The sequence below is a fragment of the Macaca fascicularis genome, chromosome 13 (genome assembly GCF_037993035.2).
Source record: "Macaca fascicularis isolate 582-1 chromosome 13, T2T-MFA8v1.1".
Taxonomy (NCBI): domain Eukaryota; kingdom Metazoa; phylum Chordata; class Mammalia; order Primates; family Cercopithecidae; genus Macaca; species Macaca fascicularis.
This window is the reverse complement of record NC_088387.1, coordinates 23,021,891-23,041,492: the sequence shown is the minus strand read 5'-3', so window position 1 is coordinate 23,041,492 and position 19,602 is coordinate 23,021,891. Positions and strand designations below refer to the sequence as shown.

Genomic DNA, 19,602 nt, shown 5'->3' with positions numbered 1-19,602 from the left:
TGTTTGTTTGTTTGTTTGTTTAGGTTATCTCTTCGGTTCCTGAATTCTATTATCTCATCTATTTATACAGTGTGTGACTTTTTTTTTAGATGGGGTCTCGCTCTGTTGCCCAGGCTGGAGTGCAGTGGTACCATCATAGCTCACTGCAGCCTTGAGCTCCCGGGCTCAAGTGATCCTCCTGCTTCAGCCTCCTGAGTAGCTGGGACTACAGGTGTGCGCTACCATGTCTGGCCGAGTCTATGATCTTTGGAAGATGAGGTCTGACTTTGGGTCCTTGCTGCAGATAGAGGCTGCAAGCTGCAGCTGGGGCTGAGGAACCCAGGGCCACGCCCAGGTCACACACTTACTGTTTGATGAAACGAAGCCGGGCTCTCCTCCGCCGGCCTGGAAGAGGAAAGCAAGGGCGCCAGTCAGTGTGGGCTGTGGGTCACTGCACTGAGCCCCAGAGGCCAAGTAGGATGGTCACAGGGGCAGCTGACACCTCAGCCCACCTCCCTGGTCCCAGACCCTGGCCCAAACACTTTACACATTTCAATCCCCTTAATGCTTACTGAAAACCTGAGTTGGATACTACTTTTAAGATCTCCATTTAATTTGTGGAGAAACTGAAACACAGAGTGAGTTACCAGATAACATGCCCAAAGTCATGCAGCTAGTAAGTGGGAAAGCTGGAATTCAAACTCAATTAATCAGCCGCAGAGTCTGTGTCCTTAAACACACCTGCTCGCCCTTTACAGCAGGTCAGACACGAAAGTTCCCACACACAGGCAGTCTCAGGCCTGGGCAAGTGCACTCACAGGGCGAGATTTCCCACTGGGAGTAGGAGGAAAATAAAAGCATATCTATTTACATTTGTATCTCAGCCTTTATTACTTTTGATTTTTATTTATTTTTTGAGAAATGCGGTCTTACTATGTTGTCTAGGCCAGACTTGAGCTCCTGGGCTCAAGTGATCGTCCCTCCTCAGGCTCTCGAGTATGGGCACTTGCCCCTATATCCAGCTTACTTTTTATTTTTGAAACATATTTAATAACATGCATTTAATAACATAACACACACAAAATATGAAATAAGTAAATCCAGCCAACTGCTGCTGTATTCGCTTATTTAATATCTTATGCATGTCACTAAATGTGCTTCAAAATATTTTACCAATGAGGTCCTTCCTTGATCAAAAGAGTTTGCAAGCCACTGAAATTTATGGGGTTCTTAGAATGGGGTACATTGACCCCTTGGTGGGGAAGAATTTGTAGGCAAAAGTATGCACCTGGGTGCATTTCTGTGCGGAGAGGTCCATTATTTTCATCGTATGTTCAAAGGGGTCTGTGACCTACAAAAGTTAAGAGCCACTGATCTAGTTCATGCCCCTGCTGTCCCACCTGCCCATTTTATAGAAGCGCAGAGAGGGGAAGGGGCTTGCTCGAGGTGGCACAGGTGAGCTGAAGAACCGGGGTAGACTGTGGGCTCTGGGCTCTAGGGCAGCCATGCGCCTCTCCTCCGGCTCCCCGTCTTTCTTGTGAACCCAGTGCTGTGCAGAGCTTGGGGTGGGGGCCATAGAAGGAGACAGTCCCGTCTCTGGGGTGGCTGGGAGCAGCAGTCATTTCTGAGTTTCCGACAGCCTCATCAATATTGGTGGCGTAGAGAGGATTTCTAGCTTTCAGCAATGCAACACAAACCCCACAGGCAATCTTTTTTTTTTTTTTTTTTTTTTTTTTGAGACGGAGTCTTGCTCTGTCGCCCAGGCTGGAGTGCAGTGGCGTGATCTCGGCTCACTGCAAGCTCCGCCTCCTGGGTTTACGCCCACAGGCAATCTTTTCTGGGCACTGGGCTTTGGTCTCAACTGCTCACATGAGTTCCCACTTACTGACACGTGCCGGGTGCCAGGCATTTGGGGCAGGAATTTACAAGCAGCAACTCTGGGAGGTAGGTAATGTCCTACGCCCATCTGAGGCAGCCAAGGCTCAGAGAGACCAGGGTACTGGATCGGGAAACAGCCACATTGCACTCAAACCCAGGTTTGTCTGACTCCAGGGACAGGGTGGTCTTTGGTTTTGGCTGTGTAGCCCCAGATCAAGAACGACCTCCAGAAATACCATAGGTTCTCTGAGGCACATTCCCACCAGGCTGCCAACTGCTCTGCTCCACTAGAGAAGTAAGTATCCCAGGAGCACTTCAAACAGCAAACAGGGACACCCGATGACCCAAGAGGAGACAACTCACAGTACAGGTGGATGGCCACTCCCAGGGAAACCAGCAAAACCAGAACGCCAGCCACCAGCAGGCCGAGGGTGATGGGGCTACAAAGTGGGCCTGGAAAAAACACACGTGACATGTGTTCAACACTGAACATTTTTCTGCATAAGACACGCAGAAAAATATAAGGAGGAAAAAAAATCAAGTGGAAGTCCCACCTCCCAGAGAATACCACTATTTGCATTTTGATATAATGTATTTTTCCTCAAGTTTTTTTTTTTTGTTTGTTTGTTTGTTTGTTTTTGTTTTTGAGACAGAGTTTTGCTCCGTCACCCAGGCTGGAGTGCAGTGGCGTGTTCTCAGCTCACTGCAACCTCCGCCTCCTGGGTTCAAGCGATTCTCGTTCTTAGCCTCCCAAGTAGGTGGGATTACAGGTGTGTGCCACCATGCCCGGCTAATTTTTGTATCTTTAGAAGAGACAGGGTTTTACCATGTTGGCCAGGCTGGTCTCAAACTCCTGGCCTCAAGCAATCCACCCACCTTGGCCTCCCAAAGTGATGGAATTACAGGCGTGAGCTACCATGTCCGGTCATCGTCTAGTCTTTGTAAGCACTTTAAACATCATTGAAATCATTTTATATATAAAATTTCATGTCCCACATCCAAATTTTTGAGAGGTAGACAATTTTTATTCCTGGTAATGAGTCCTTTACTATTTATGTTTAAAACTTTTAATTTCACAAGAAATAGCTGAATATATTTTCATTGTAAGAGATTTAAATATAGGATTAGAGTGCTTGCTGACATCTTTGCTCCTTCACAGAATTAATCACCATTGATAATTTAGTAACTTTCTCTTTCCATGCCTATGTAATTTTTATAGATACATATACGGTGTATTTGTTTGTTTCTTTGTTTGTTTTGACACAGAATCTCACTCTGTCGCCCAGGCTGGAGTGCAGTGGCGCAATCTTGGCTCACTGCAACCTCCGCCTTCTGGGGATTCAAGCGATTCTCCTGCCTCAGCCTTCCAAGTAGCTGGGATTACAGGCGCTCACCATCATGCCCGGCTAATTTTTGTATTTTTAGTTGAGATGGGGTTTCACCATGTTGGCCAGGATGGTCTTGATCTCCTGGCCTCAAGTGATCCACCCGCCTTGGCCTCCCAAAGTGCTGGGATTACAGGTGTGAGCTACCATGCCCGGCCTTAAATACATATAGTATTTTAAAATATATGCAGCAGATTATACTGTACAAATTGTTCTTTTGTATCTTCACTGTTTCAACGTGCCTTTTTTCCTTCACTTAATCAATGTGTTCTTTTTTCCAACAGAGTAACGTCTGACAGTATGGATGTATCATGAGTTACTCGTCATCAGTGGGCATTTTTTGTCGTTTCCTGTGTTTTACTTTTACAAATAACTCTGCAGAAAACATCATGTGTATTTCCTTACAAAGATGCCTTCCTGAGGCAAATACTGAGAACGGGAGCTACTAAACCACAGACTTTGCCCATTTTAAATTGTGACAGATGCTGTCAAATGCCTCTCTAAAAGGTGGCACTGACTTCTGTCCCCACCCACCAATAGTGCACCCTGCTGACCATTGATATCATCAAAATGTTTTAGTTTTTGCCAGTCAAGTGGGGGAAAATGTTATATCACTTAAATTCCCTCATTACTTACAAGCTTTGGTCTATTTTCATATATTGGGAACTTGTATGATTTTTCTTCTATGAGTTGACTATCTGTTCCTTTGTCCATTTTGTGTGCTAAACAGCACACTTTACACTATCAATGCCCCAAATCCTTCTCTGACACCCTTCAGGCCCCTGTGGCTGGTCCCTCGAGTAGCTGAGGGGCAGAGCCAGGGCCCATGGGTGAAAGGGCAAGGCTGCAGATTTGGGCTTGAGGTTCAGAAAATCGGAAAGCATTGTGGATGTCAAGGAAGAGAGAGAATTTTTACTGAATACGTATGTGCTAAGTACATACTAAATGCAAACTCCCATCTTGTGAGGAAGAAAGGTATTGGCATTTTTTTATTTGCATTTATTTATTTATTTTATTTTTTTGAGACAGAGTTTTGTTCTTGTTGCCCAGGCTGGAATGCAATGGCGAGATCTGGGCTCACCGAAACCTCTACCTCCTGGGTTCAAGCGATTCTCCTGCCTCAGCCTCCTTAGTAGCTGGGATTACAGGCACCCGCCACCATGCCCGGCTAATTTTTGTATTTTTAGTAGAGACGGGGTCTCACCATGTTGGCCAGGCTGGTCTCCAACTCCTGACCTTACGTGATCTGCCTGCCTTGGCCTCCCAAAGTGCTGGGATTACAGGCATGAGTCACTGTGCCCGGCTTGCCATTATTTTTATCTCTCATTTCACAGTTCAAAAAAAAAAACAACATTCAAAAAGGTTAAATTATATGCCCAAGGTTACCCAGCTACTAAAATGCAGGACCAGGGTGTGGACACAGATCCTTCGAGTTCCAAGCCCCTGTGGGTCCCACCTCAGTTGCATGAGGGCATGAAAGGTATGGGAGGGAAGAGAGGTGGCTGCTACACGGGAGGGAGCCCACTGTCACTGGAGGGGAACCAGCCAAGGCTGGATCGCTGGGATGTGGAGAAGAGATTCACACACTGGGTGGGAGGCTGGATGAGTGGCCCCTCTGAGATGCTGAGGGCATCTGCTGGGCTCCCTCTCACCTCCTTTTTGTTCCCCCAACCTGGATGAACCTCAAAACACGGTGCTAAGTGAAAGAAGTCAAGCAGGAAAGAGCCATGGTGTGCGATTTCACTTCTACGAAATGTCCCTGAGAGGCAAATCTGCAAAGGCAGATGGTAGATTAGTGGCTGCCAGGGGCTGGGAACAGGGATGAGCTGTGAACAAGCACTGGGAATCTTACTGGGCTGATGGAAACCTTCTAAAACTAGATTATGGTAATGATTGCACAACTTGGTAAATTTACCCAAAATCATTGAGTTTGTATGCTTAAAGTAGGTGAATTTTGCAGTGTGCAAATTATATCTCAACTAAGGTTTTGTTTTTGTTTTTTGTTTTTTTGAGATGGAGTCTTGCTCTGTCACCCAGGCTGGAGTGCAATGGCTTGATCTTGGCTCACTGCAACCTCTGCCTCCTGGGTTCAAGCAATTCTCCCGCCTCAGCCACCTGAGTGGCTGGGATTACAGGCACCCACCACAATGCCTGGCTAATTTTTGTATTTTTAGTAGAGACAGGGTTTCGCCATATTGGTCAGGTTGGTCTCGAACTCCTGACCTCAGGTGATCCGCACCCCTCCCCTACCGCCTCCCAAAGTGCTGGGATTACAGGAGTGAGCCACCGCACCCGGCTTAACTAAGTTTTTAAAAACTGTAATGGAGGTGGGTGCAGGTCACAGGGATGTACAGGGCAGCTGGGCTTCTTCCTGAGAAGAGGTCATGGTTAAGACCACTGTGGAGGCCAGCGATGTAGCTATAGGTCTCCTCTGAAGCATGGTCTCCCATCCAAAATGTGACTCTCCAGGAAAAGCTGCTGCCACAAATAACGTGCTTGGGTAAGGGGCTGTTCGACAGATCCACACCAGCGACACCCCCAGCCCAGCCTTCCTCATCTTGCTGGGGCCTCAGGGTCTCCTGAGCTCTGGATTCGCACTCCGCTCCTGAGTCCGTGGTTTAGAAATGGTCCCCCAGCACCTAAGGGTGTTGTCTCAGAAACAGCCCTAAGCCTCATGGGCGACCCCTTCTTAGTGGCCCTATGGGTTTCATTCATGATAATAGGCTTTGAGGTCTGTGTGAATGCCCCCACAAGCTCTTAGTGCCTGGTGTATAATTACATCTCATTTAATCCTGCATCCCCATTTTACAGACGAGGAAACAGAGGTTCATAGAGGCTGAATCATCTATTCAATGTCTCATAGTACAGGTAGTGGTAGACAGAGATTCAGACCTAGGCCTGTCTGACTTGCCACTAGGCTACACTGACCCAGGGCCGCTCTCCTCAGTGTAACATCCACCTACTTTCCCCACACCCATCCTCAGCCCCACTCCACTTGGCCACCTTCACACACATCCGGGTTATTCTTAATAACTTATTAATGTTTGGTATGCGTTTTGCCATGGGATTTTACTGAGGGTTGGTACAAGAAACGATGCAAGAGGCCAGGCACAGTGGCTCACGCCTGTAATCCCAGCACTTTGGGAGGCCAAGGCAGGTGGATCACCTGAAGTCAGGAGTTCAAGACCAGCTTGGCCAACATGGTGAAACCCTGCCGCTACTAAAAATACAAAAATTAGCCAAGCTTGGTGGTGGGCACCTGTAATCCCACCTACTCCAGAGGCTGAGGCGGGAGAATCACTTAAATCTGGGAGGTGGAGGTTGTAATGAGCTGAGATCACACCACTGCACTCCAGCCTGGGCAACAGAGTGAGACTCTGTTTCAAAAAAAAAAAAAAAGAAAGAAAAGAAAGAAAGAAAAGAAATTATGCAAGAAATCTGAAGCGCTTTGTTTTTGCCATCATTTATAAAAGTATGACTGAGTGCGCCGTCATTCAGCTGTCCTTACATGAAGATGAAGGGGGCAGATTGCTCCTAGAATTTAGCACTAGGATGGAAGTTTCTTCTTTTGGTGCCAGGTTGTTTCTTTCTATCACCGGGGTTGGGGTGCCATACAACTCGGGGTCTTCCCTTTGTTTAAACTGATGTTGCTGGGTTCTCCAGAGCCATAGTACACAACCAGTTCTTGCACCCTCATCTTAGTGGCTCTATTGTATTTGCATTTTATATCCTTTTTATTGTAGTCTGCCTGAAATCATTTAGGTGAAGGGGTCAGGGCATGGGACTTTATAAAATAAGGTCACTCTTAAGCTCCTTAAGACTTTACTCTTCCGTACATTGGTTCTGATTTTCTTTTTACTGTGACCTCATGTGATGGCAGCTTGCCACCCCGGTCTCCCAGATCCTATTCAGTACCCTCCTCGATAATTTCTGGTACAAAGACAAAGCGAACTGAGCAGTGCGAGGCAGTGCTCCTGGGGCTGCTTGTGGTTTGTTCTCTGGGTAGCAGCAGATGGCACTTTCTGTTTGTCATCAGTGGCTTTTGCTGGGCTGAGGTCAGTATTTTTCCAGAAACACGTTTGGGCTGATGGGTTTAAGGAAAGCGTGTGCGTGGGCATGTGTGTCTGTGTGTGTGTGTATGTGCATACACTCCAGCTGAGGTGTCTGGTGTAGCATAGAGAAGCAAATGTGTTCATTTGCAAACAAGCATGTATTCATGAACAAGCACATACTGTGTATTAGGTCCTCTGTTAGGTATTAAAACTGGAAACATTTTTTTTTGAAACAGGGTCTGGCTCTATCACCCAGGCTGGAGTGCAGTGGCAGGATCTTGGCTCACTTCAATCTCCACCTCCCAGGCTCAAGGCATCCACCTCAGCCTCCTGAGTAGCTGGGACTACAGGCATGTGTCACCACGCCCAGCTAATTTTTTAATATTTTCATAGAGACAGAGTTTCACCATGTTGCCCAGGCTGGCCTCTAACTCCTGAGCTCAAGGTGATTCGCCCATCTTGGCCTCCCAAAGTGCTAGGATTACAGGTGTGAGCCACCACATCTGGCCAAAACTGGAAAAGTTTAAAGTGCTGGTCCTTTGAGTAGATTTTTTGTTTGTTAACAGCTTTATTGAGTTATAATTTAGATATAAAGTCTCCTTGTTTAAAGTGTACAATGTCATGATTTTTAGTGTATTCATGGAGTTGTGCAACCATTTCCATAATGTAATTTTAGAACATTTAAATTCCCTTAAAAAGAAACCTTATATCCATTAGGAATCACTCCCCATTTCTTTCCCAAGCCCCCAGCCTTAGGCAGCCACCAATCTACATTCTGTCTCTACAGAGGGTCATATGTTGAATATTCCATAATCATGGAATCATATAGTATATGGATTTTTGTGACTGGCTTCTTTCACTTTATTCTTTATTATGGCCAAACAATATTCCATGATAATAAATATACCATATTTTGTTAATCTATTCATTAGCTGGTGGATGTTTGGGTAGTTTCTACTTTTGGCTAGTATGAATAATGAAGCTGTGGGCATTTGTGTGCAGGTGTGTGGGTGGATTTTGCCTCCATTAAGCTTTGTCCAGTAACAGTTTATGAGTCTGTCTCCCATGAGACTGTGAGTTGCTGTCACACTCAGCATCCTTTCTGACCCTAGCTTGGGCCAGGGAGATAGGCTCTAGAGTTAACACTTGGAAAGTGCCTGGGGAAGGAAGGAGGGGAGGGAGGGAGGGCGAGAGGATGTCTGCCTTGTTTCTGAGGGTGCAGAGGGGTAGGGAACTCACCTTTCTGGGTCGCTGGCCTGGGTAACCGGCACCCTCTCTTCTTGGGGGTGGACTTCTTGGTGGGCTGGGCAGTGGTGGGAAGGAAATCAACTACAGAAAGAAAGCAAGACACATATCTTAGCCAGGTGAACACCGGGTGGACTCAAAGATAAAACTTTGACTTGTGGCCGGGCGCGGTGGCTCATGCCTGGAATCCCAGCACTTCCAGAGGCCAAGGCGGGAGATCATTTGAGCCCGGGAGGTTGAGACCAGCTTGGGCAACATGGTGAAACCCCCTCTCTACAAAAAATAAAAAGTTTAGCCAGGCTTGGTGGCACATGCCGATAGTCCCAGCTACCCAGGAGGCTGAGGTGAGAGGACCTCCTGAGCCTGGGAAGTCAAGGCTGAAGTGAGCTGTGATCACGCAACTGCACTCTGGCCTGGGTGATGGAGCAAGACCCTGTCTCAAGAACAAACGAATGAACAAATGAACAAAATTTGTCTTACATCCAAGTACTGAAGTCCTTATGACTGTTCCCCAGGCTGCTACAAGGCCTGAAGGACACATAGCAGTAGAATATTTGATCTGCTTTCTCAGTTCTCAGATGTTGGGAAAGGGGTGGGGGCCTAGGGATGGGGTTCAGTTTGGTGTCCTGGAGAGAGGAAGCCACACAGACCTGAGCAGAGCCTACATCTTTGATTTTTTTTTTTTTTTTTTTTTTTGAGATGAAGTCTCATTCTGTAGCCCAGGTGGAACACCGTGGCACGATCTTGGCTCACTGCAACCTTTGCCTCTTGGGTTCAAGTGATTCTCCTGCCTCAGCCTCTATAGTAGCTGGGATTACAGGCACGTGCCACTGCACTCGGCTAATTTTCTGTATTTTTAGTAGAGATGGGGTTTCACCATGTTGGCCAAGCCGGTCTTGAACTCCTGACCTCAGGTGATCCACCCGCCTTGGCCTCCTGAAGTGCTAGTATTACAGGCACAAGCCACTGCTCCCAGCCGACCTACACCCCTGATTAACCACTGTGTGATTTGGGACAAGTCATAGTACTTTTCTGTGCCTTGATTTCCTCATTTGCTGAAATAATGATAATTGCCACCTCCTTCTTAGGATTATCTGAGAATTAAAGGGACAGTGTGTCCAAAAAAAAAGGTTCAGTAGACGTGGCTCCACCTGGCCGAAGACCTTGCGCCCCAGGGCTGGATCGCCCAGCCTTTGGCACAACCAGACCCTCCGCCCAACTCGGCAATCTCTAAGCACGTGGAGGAAGCTCATGGAAGAGAGGGTTGCCCTTTTCTGCATGTAGAGTACCAAGCAGGTGTCATATCTGGGGATTTGTTTTCCTTCTCAGGTGACCCTAAAATATATATATAATATCAGAGCTAGGAGAACTTCAGTCTCCAACTTTAATTTCAAAGGTGAATGCCAGAGACAAGGGGAGCTGGCCCCTGCAGCCCCAAGTGGTGAGTGCTGTGTTGGGACCCCAAGCCCCTGTCCTGACTCCTGGATGGGTCACCCCTCTCCTTCATTCTAACCCACTGACCCCTGCTGAAGTGTTGGGAGAGAGCAGCAAGCTGGCACCCAGAACAAAGGAAGACAGCTGTGGCTCTGACGCCTGCGGGGGATGAAAGGGGCGCTGCTGGCCACGGAGTCCAACCCTTGCCTGTGTGGGTTGAGGAAACAGACCCCTCTGCACTGATTTTCTCCAAAATGGTAGAAGAGGGAGTAAGAAGACACCTAAGCTCTAGGTTCAGGGGGACAGAAAAAAAAAAAAAAGAAAAGAAAAGAAATATTAAAGCTGGGTGCGGTGACTCACACCTATAATCACAGCACTTTGGGAGGCCTAGGCAGGTGGATCACCTGAGGTCAGGAGTCCAAGACCAGCCTGGCCAACATGGCAAAACCCCGTCTCTACTAAAAATACAAAAATTAGCTGGATGTGGTGGCACGTGCCTGTAATCCCAGCTACTTGGGAGGCTGAGGCAGGAGAGTCACTTGAACCAGCGAGGCAGAGCTTGCAGTGAGCCGAGATCATGCCACTGCACTACAGCCTGGGTGACAGAGTGACTCCGTCTCAAAAAAAAGGTTGAGGGGTGGGGAGACAGGCAGGGGAAGCCCACAGATCAGTCATTTTTGGGCTGGCATCTTCTATATAAAAGTAGACATTTTAGCCCCTCACCTCTCTGAGCCTCCTCTGAAAAGTGGAGAAAGCACGCTGTTTGCTTCAAGACATTGACGGGAAGAAGCAACTAGAATGAACGTGCACTAAGCTCCAACCATGTGCAGGGAGCAGTGCTGAGCTTTTCCACGTAAGTTTACTGAACACAACAACTTTTGGGGCAGGCACTATTGTCCCCATTTTATCCAGGAGGAAGCCTAGGCTCAGAGAGCTGAAATGATGTGCCCAAAGTTAGACAGCCACAGGCTGCTGAGCCAGGATCTGCACCAAAAGACCTTGATTCTAGAACCTGTGCTGCTCATTCTGCCACACTACCTCACGCACAAAGGTTTTCTGACAAAAAGTTGAACGCTTTAGGTCCACCCAAGGCCCTGGGTCATCAGAGTGTCAAGGGCAACTGTTGTAAGAGGAAAACTGTCATCAGCAGGGTCTTGGAGAGCATGCAAGGAGCCTGGCCTTCTGTTGGGAGTGTTGCCTCCTTTATTCCTCATGGCCCTAGAAGTAGTGCTGTTTGACTTATTTTCTATTCGACTTATTTTCTATTCAAGGAAGCAGGGATGTCTCTCAGATGGTCTGTAGTGAGCCGAGAGCGGAACCAGCTCTTTAGGCCCTCAGTGCCTTGGCTGGATACCACAGCCTGGGTCTGGTGGGAGACTCAGGTTGGGGGACTGTTCTATTTTACATTCATCTTGCCTAGAGCCTGGTCACCCTGGATTCCTCCTGAGCCCCCAGTTTAATCTCTCCCTCTCCGTCCTTAAAAGGAATATAACTTTGAGCCCATGATATACTTAAGGGCCTGAAAAAGGCCCTGTCTTTCCCCAAACACTTTCTCAACCATCCCAGCTTTGTCCTCTAAAAGGCCTTTCTTGGGGGAGAAGCTGGGTTTTGGCTCTGAAGAAGGTCTCGTTGCAAGCCCTGGGGAGAAGCAGGTTTGGTTGCAAGCCAGCGCTGTAAGGAGGCATTGACATTCCTGCAGTGCTGGGAGGTGTTTGGGGTTTGGAAACACAGAAGTAAGGAGTGAGTGGGGTTGGGGTGGAGGCGGTGGGAAGCTCTGGAAACTAGCTGTGCTTATTCCACCCTCCACCTTCTCAGACCCTGAAATCTCATGAGTGGAAAGGTGTGGGGCTTACAGAGGCAAAAACAATAAGCCAACATCAAAACCCAAACCCCAAACCCCAAACCCCAAACTCCCAAACTCCCAAAGTCCATTTTTCAATACAAAAATCAGTGGACCCCACGCAAAGGGATGCCTCAGCTTCTTGCCTGCAATAGTCCCTCCAGGCTGGCAAGAGGTGGCGGGGCATCACTTTGGTTTGTGTCTTCCTAATCGTGCTGCTGTCCCCAGCTGCCCCTGCACTTCCTCACGCTGGGTGGTCTAATTTCTGGGTCTCCTTGTGGCTTTTAGTGCCCTCAGGTGAGCAGGAAGCAGGGCAGTGGGAGCCCTGGAGGGGGTTGGCTCCAGCCTTGGGCCAAACTGGAGGTGGGGCTAGAGCCAGAGCCAGGTGGTGCGGGTTACCACACAATCCCTCCCCACCCATAGCTAAATGCCTTCTTTCCAATATGGTGGCCACTCACTGCAGGTGCTGCTGAGCACGTGAAATGTGGCCAGTCTGAATCGAGAGGAGCCGTACGTTTTATGTAAAATGCTCACTGAACACTTCGTATGAAAAATGAATGTAAAATATTTCAGCAATAACAGATGAAAATACAGTTAATAAATTGAGTTAAATATATTATTTAAATTAGTTGTACTTGCTTTTTGCTTTTTTAAACATGACTAAAAATTTAGAATTTCATCTGTGGCTTGAAATGTGTGTCTGCTGGACTTGCTGACTTAAGTCAGAGGTCTGCAGCTTCTCTGGGATTAAGTGGGTCATGCAGGCCATCAGCAGCCCCATGACACCGAAGAGAACATTGAGGCCCAGGGGAGAAAGCGTGGCAAGTTTGCAAGCAGAGCTGGGCCTGGCTGTCTCCTTACTACCTTCGACTCAGGTATGAGTTCGAGCCATAGACCCTCACAGAGAACATAAGGGTACCTGTCCCTCCACTGCCCCTAGAAATGCCCTCACTGGGTAGGTAAGTCAGGGCAATGAGGGCTTCTTCTCCCTGTGTGCACACTCTGTGGGGATTTCTAATACCACTATAGGGCCAAGGGACTCCGCCCAATCCAGCCGTAGCTTTGGATGTCCCTGATGTGGCCTGAAGGACAGCACTGCCCTGTCCACATAAGAAGCATAATGCCTGGCCAGGCATGGTGGCACACGCCTGTAATCCCAGCACTTTGGGAGGCTAAGGCGGGTGGATCATTTGAGGTCAGGAGTTCGAGACAAGCCTGGCCAACGTGGTGAAATCTCGTCTCCACTAAAAATACAAAAAATTAGCTAGGCATGGTGGCTCATGCCTGTAATCGCAGCTACTCGGGAAGCTGGGGCAAGAGAATCACTTGAACCCGGGAAGCAGAGGCTGCAGTGAGCCAAGATTGCACCACTGCACCCCAGCCTGGGCAACAGAGTGAGGCTCTGTCTCAAAAACAAAAAAACAACAACAAAGAGAAGCTTAATGCTCATCTCTGACTCTGATCCATCTCTTCCAGTTTCACCTTATTCCCATCTAAAGTGGTTAGGTAATAGACCTACCTTCCAGGGTGGTTGGCAGCATTAAGGGAGCTAGCTATGGAAACACTTGGAGGGGCTTGGCCTGGGTAAGTCTCCCCATGTACTTTCTGTCATTATCAGCAGCAGTGCCGTTAGTCACCGCTGCAGAGTGGGGCACACTGAAGCATGGTGGTCCCAGTGCCTGGCACGTGCCTGGTACACAATCGATGCTCAGTGCTCATTGATAGCATTGGGCCTGCTTCTTACCCACACTCAGCTGAGTTCCCTTTCCGAAGGTCAGCTCGGGGCTCCCGATGATCATGCAGAAGTAGATGCCACTGTCTTCCGGCTTCACGCTTGTGAGATTGAGAATGAACCGGCTTGCATCCCGAAACACAGCTATCTTCTCCTGTGCCACCTCTTCACCATGGACAGTCCCTTTTGTGGAGTCCCAGAGGGCCAGGAACTCGTGGTGACTGTCACTGCTCGGGGCCTGGCGCTGTCTCAGCCAGTAGATGCGCATGTTACCGAGGGAGATTTTAGCCTCGCAGGACAGCATCGCCATTTTGTTGGTTTGCACCTGTATGTATGCAGGGGTCTGCTGGAGGACTGAGCTGCCACGGACAACTAGGAAAAGCCAAGAACAGAGATGTCACACATTTTCCTAGCCACAGTTGTGGGACCTCGCAGTCACACTGAGTCAGGTGTCAAAGAAAAAGCCGTGGAAGAACCTGCCCAGTTACTGGGTCCAGGGACTGTACTGAGTGCAGCTATTGGCTCCTGGACTCAGAGCTCACAGACCCCACCTTCCAGGAGATCATCTGGAAGGCAGGTGTTTGCTAAGTTCAGCTTTATAAAGGTACAGGGGAGAGAGCTGCCATTTGTTTATTGGGTACTTATACGCCTGGCCCTTGCATAAAGGAACTCAATCAAGCCTCAAACTGGCTTTGGAATTTTTTAAGACATGGGGTCTTGTTATGTTGCCTAGGTTGGAGTGGAGTGGCTATTCACGGGCACTATCATAGCGCACTTCAACCTTGACTTCCTGGGTTCAAGCTCTTCTCCCACCTCAGCCTCCCAAGTAGCTGTGACTATAGGCATGCACCACCACACGAGGATGGATTCAGGATTTTTAGTCCTCATTACACAGATGAGGAAACGGAGGCATGAAGTTATTTGTTCAGCCTAGGAGTGAAACTCAAGGATTCAAAGTCTGAAGCCAAAGCTGGTTGCCTTTTACCTCCCCTGACTGCCACTGGACGTATAGCCCTTCGGTGGGCTCCAAACTGCCGAAGGAGACCCAGGACAGGCTGGGAGAGGAGCCCAGAATCACAGCAGAGCATGTGGCTAGCCTGTCCATTGCTGGACAGCAAGGGCAGACAGCAAAAAAGCTCACTGTCCCCTGGTAGGTACAATTATAGCCCATGACCCCCGAGCCCAGCTACCGATGGGTCACTGGATCCCTATTCCCCAGTGGAAGGACAGACACCCCAGAAGCAGGGCTGGGAGTTCATCTTAGACTCTGATGAGAAGCACCCGGCAAGCAGGGGCTTGTTCATGAGGAGCTAGAGCAGGACTCACAGACCCGGCCCTGAACCCAGCCTCTGGCCGTGCCAGCTGTGAGACCTCAGGCCAGTCACCGAGCCTCTGTCTTATGAAAGGAGGGCAGCTTGGTGCTGTTGTCCTGCCTGTCTCTGAGGGTTGGAAAGAAATGAAATGCTGTCCAAAAAAGCACACTGCAAACTGTATGGCCACGTACACAGGTAAATACTGTCCTGATGTCTCATATCACAGGGCTGTTACTGGAAGTCAATTAAATCTCAAGGAGAAGGATCAGAATGGGTTCCATTCACACCAAGGCTGCACAGCTTCCAGCGAACACAATCTGACCTGGTGAGCCCTTCATTTTGGCTGTGGAGCAAAGGGAGACATTGCAGGCCAGGGCCGAGATGCAGGAGTGGGGAGGCACAGAGAGGACACAGACCTCAGTAGGCAGAAGAGGCCAGAGGGCAGGCGTGTGTGCCCAAGAGGAGCCGGCTTACTGAGCACCTCATGTTTAAAATCCTGCCTGCACTTGCAGCTCAGGCCCCATGGCCCCATAATGGCCTTCTCCAACACTGACGAAATGAACTTTGAGTTTTTGACTTTGCTCCTGGACCACCCTTAGCTTTCGCTTGCATCAAGAATGAAATGATGGGGCCGGGTGTGGTGGCTCATGTTTGTAATCCCAGCACTTTCGGAGATCGAGGCAGGAGGATCACTTGGGCTCAGGATATTGAGACCAGCCTGGGCAATACAGTGAGACTTTGTCTCTACTAAGAATACAAAAATTTTCCAGGCATGGTGGCATGTGCCTCTAATCCCAACTACTCGGGAGGCTGAGGCAGGAGAATTGCTTGAGGAGGTAGAGGTTGCAGTGAGCCGAGATCGCACCACTGCACTCCAGCCTGGATGACAGAGCAAGACTCTGTCTTGGAAAAAAAAAATTATTAAAAAATAAAAAAAATAAAAACCAGACGGAAATGATGCCTGGGGCACAAGTGGCTGCTGGGCTTCCTCTTGTCTGCCCAAACACCACAGTGCCGTTCCAGCACAGCAGAGGTTTTTCCTTGTTTCGGGTCGCTGACTTCTTGGGGGAGTTAATAAGAATCAGTAATGCCAGTTTATTGAGCTGTGCCTGGCATGGCACATACATTGCCTCATTTGATCCTCACCAAATCCTGTGGGGGAGATACTGTTTTGCACCCACTTTACCCGTGAGGAAAGCGAGGCTCTCACGAAGTTTAAAGACCGCTCAAGGTCACACAGTGATCCAGATTCAAACCCAGCTTGTGGGACCCTAGAAACTGACTTGGAACCACTGAACTGAAGAAACCTCCAGTCTTCTCCCCAATGGCAGTTATGTGCTCATGAGCACACAGTGGGGCTGGAGGTTCACAGGTGCCTGAAGCCCTTCCAGGAAAACCCAGAAGCGACTCCTCTAAGAGCAAGGCCTGGGCTGTGAGTGTGCATTTCCTCTCCTGGCTGAGACACACCCTGGCTCTTCCCGGGACCCACTTGCTTCTTGTTCTCTAGGAACTGAATACTCAGGGCTGTGGCCAAGTCCCTGCTGTGTGCTGGACACGGAGCCAGGCCTCACTGCCTGTTCCCCTCCATAACCCAGGGATTCCATTATCAGAGGGACCTGATGTTTCTAGATCCATCAGTAATGACTTTAGTGCGCTGAATGGCCTGGGCTCTTTCTATTTATGATATTGCACTCACTGGGCCAGAGCCCCGGGCTGCCAGGCCTTGTCACCCTCTGGTGGGATGACCAGCTTTGGGCTTTTTGGGCACCAGAGTAAATCGACCGGTTTGGGCAGCTTTCCGGGTGTGCAGAGGCTTCTTCCAAAAGGCAGTCTGGCTGGACTTATTCAGAAGGACAATCTAGACGCCCCATCCAACTCCAACAACCCAACCTCCAGGCTGCTTCCTAGGGAGCCACGCTACCCATGACACCTAACACTGGGGACACCAGGGAGAACGGGAGCCAGAGGGATCACCCTGCCCTAGCCCTCCCAGAACTGGGAGCGCCTGATGTTTGTCTGATTGTACTTTCCCCGGAAGTAATAAAAATGTGTCCGCAGGACCCTCGGCCTGGCCAACCTTCCTCGGAGCACATCCTGCGGGGACCCTGGGCAGGGACCTGTTTCCTTCCCCTTGTGACCTCCGGCGCCCCTCTCTTTCCTTCCCTCACTCGCTCCCCTTTTCACTGCCTCCCCTTCTCCTGGGTCCAGGCTTTTGCGGGGAGGTGGCCTCAGTCCAGGGGCTCTCCGGCTCCCCGGGGTAATGCGGTCCCGGGGTATTTTATTTCCACCCTTAGGGACGGTGCCTGCCAAGCTGCCTCCCGGGCGCCCTGCTGCCGCGGCCTCTACGCTGCACCCTGCCAGGACCAAGGCCAGGACAGCCACTTCTCACCTCCCAGCTCAGGCCCCAGGAGCGCAGACCCTCTGGCAGCCCGCGCTGCGCCCGCCTTACCTGCCAGCTGTGCAGCCAGGAGGAGCCACAGCCGCGGCCGCATCGTGGCGCGCCCGGTACACCTGGCCCCGGGGGTTCGGCGAAGACAGTCACGGCTGAGGTGGGTGAGAAGCCGGGCCGGGCGGGGCGCCCCGGGTCGGGGAGCTGGGGGGAGCAGTGGGGAGGGCGGGACCGGGCAAGGCGGGGGCGGGAGTCTTGTGTTGGGAACCGCGAGGTCTCCGCCCTCATCCTCCTCGCATTGCAAAGGTCTGGGCTGCGTTTCCAGAGCCCACCAGGACCCTCCGCTTTCCAGAAAGGAGGTGACACCGCCGGCTTCCCCCAGGCAGCTGCATGTGTGTCATCACCCCCTGCCCCGGGAGATGCTCAGGACAGGGTTGTGACCCCGAGTGACAGTCGAGGCTCAGAGAGGTCAGGATGTGTAGTGCATGGTGGAGCTGGCCACTAACTCGGGCCATTTCTTGTCTGTTTGAGTAGTTATTGAGGGGCTCCTGCGTGCCCCGGGCTGGGCTGGGCCTGGAGTCGGCAAGCCCCAAGCCTTGCCCTCCCTTGCCAGGGAGGAAGGAAAGGTAACCAGCTGTGACACTGACGGAGGTGAGCTGGGAACTGGAGGTGCAGAGAAGGCCCCGACCCTGTTTGTAGGTTGTGGGGGTGCAGCAAGACCTAGATCTTAAGAATTTCGAAGGACTGTGACAATCACTGGCTGCGCGCTGCCGGCGAGTGCCCTGGGGCCTGTTCTATTTGTTGTGTGATCCAGCCCTGGTGGGGAGATTTGTGAGGGGAGACCTGGCTCAGGCTGCATCTTCCTGTTGAAAGGGGGGTTAGCAGAAAGGGGGTTGGGGAGGTCCAGGGAGAACTGGGCATGCGCCCTGGAGGGGAGAGGGAGCCCTTGGAGGGCTGTGGGAGAGACCACTTGTAAATGTCAACGAAGACCCAGCCAGGCAGGCCCATGGGTTACCCTAACAGCTTAGAGTTTATCAGAGAGGAAATGGCGTGTCCCCTGACATCTAAAGCAGGCAGTGGGGCAAGGACACTGTCACATTTGGTCTCCACATCCAGTATTCTTTCCATCCCACTCTTGCCCCAGCCCCTCTGCCTATTGCTGGTGACAGAGAGTTCAAAGGCATCGCGGAGCTGGGTGCAGAGAGTTCAAAGGCACTGGGGGAAAAGAAGTCACTCAACCCAGCCAGCAGCCAGAGTTTCCCTGGATACTGCCTTTGATCCCAGGCTGAACTGGTGAGGTCTGGATGGACAGAGACCTGGGGAGACCACACATTAGTGTGAGCTTTTTTAAAAAATTGATGTGAATTTCACATAACACAAAATTAACCATTCAAAAGCATACAGTCCAGTGATATTTAGTACATTTACAATGTTGTAGAACCACCACATCTATCTAGTTCTGAAGTATTTTTATTTCCTCAAAAGAAATCCCTGCACTCACTAAGCAGTCATTCCCTATTGTCACCTCTCTCCAGATCCTAGCAACAACTAATCTTCCTTCTGTTCTTGGATTTACCTGTTCTAGATACTTCATGTAATGGACCCATACAATCTGTGGTCTTTAGTGAATGGCTTCTTTCACTTAGTGCAATGTTTTTCAGGTTCATCCCCATTGTGGCACCATTCCTTCTTATTGTTGAGCAACATTTTGTTGTATGTACCTGTATATGCCACATTTTCTTTATCTGTTCATCTAACGATGGGCATCTGAGTTATATATCTGCTTTTTGACTTTTGTGACTAATGCTACTGTGAACATTCTTGTACAAATATATGGTTGGGTGCCTGTTTTCAATTCTTTCAGGTATATCTCAGGGAGTGCAATTCCTGAGTCATACAATAATTCTATGTTTAACTTTTTGAGGGACTACCCAACTGTTTTCCATAGCAGCTGTGACCATTTACATTTCTGCCAACAATGAAAGGGTTCCAATTTCCCCACATCATCGCCAACACTTGTTATTTTCTGCTTTTGTTTTGTTCCATCCTAGTGGGTGTGAAGTGGTATCTCATTGTGATTTGGATTTGCATTTCCTGAATGAGAAATGATGTTAAGCATCTATTCATGTGCTTGTTGGCCATTTGTATTTCTTCTTTGATGTGTATTGGAAGTATTTGTTTTTTAGAAAACACAAGCTACCTCTTTCTATCCACTCGCTCATGCAATTGCACAGCATTGCAAAGGGAACAACTTTCTCAGTAAAGGATTAAAAGTTACTCACTGCTTTGTCAGGTATTGTCTAAAATCATAGACAGGGAACCCCTGGATGCATTAGTTATGGAAACTTTTGCGTT

General features: G+C 49.4%; 1 protein-coding gene across 12 annotated transcripts in view; it reads right to left on the bottom strand.

Annotated features, from left to right (window-relative positions):
* The window catches only part of CD8B (CD8 subunit beta), a 43,571-nt gene extending 26,183 nt beyond the window's left edge, over positions 1–17,388 (bottom strand). For 4 of the 12 annotated variants that reach the window (XM_065526833.1, XM_065526835.1, XM_065526832.1 and 1 more), the window contains exons 1-5: positions 17,308–17,388; positions 13,558–13,917; positions 8,534–8,623; positions 2,094–2,310; positions 348–384 (exon numbers count right to left, since the gene is read on the bottom strand). In XM_065526833.1, coding sequence (XP_065382905.1) covers positions 348–384; positions 2,094–2,310; positions 8,534–8,623; positions 13,558–13,917; positions 17,308–17,350 — 747 coding nt within the window. In that variant the 5' untranslated portion in view covers positions 17,351–17,388. The remainder of the gene's footprint in view (positions 1–347; positions 385–2,093; positions 2,311–8,533; positions 8,624–13,557; positions 13,918–17,307) is intronic. The other 8 variants (XM_005575357.4, XM_065526837.1, XM_005575358.4 and 5 more) reach the window with 2 other exon arrangements.
* Between the last annotated feature and the right edge of the window lie 2,214 nt (positions 17,389–19,602).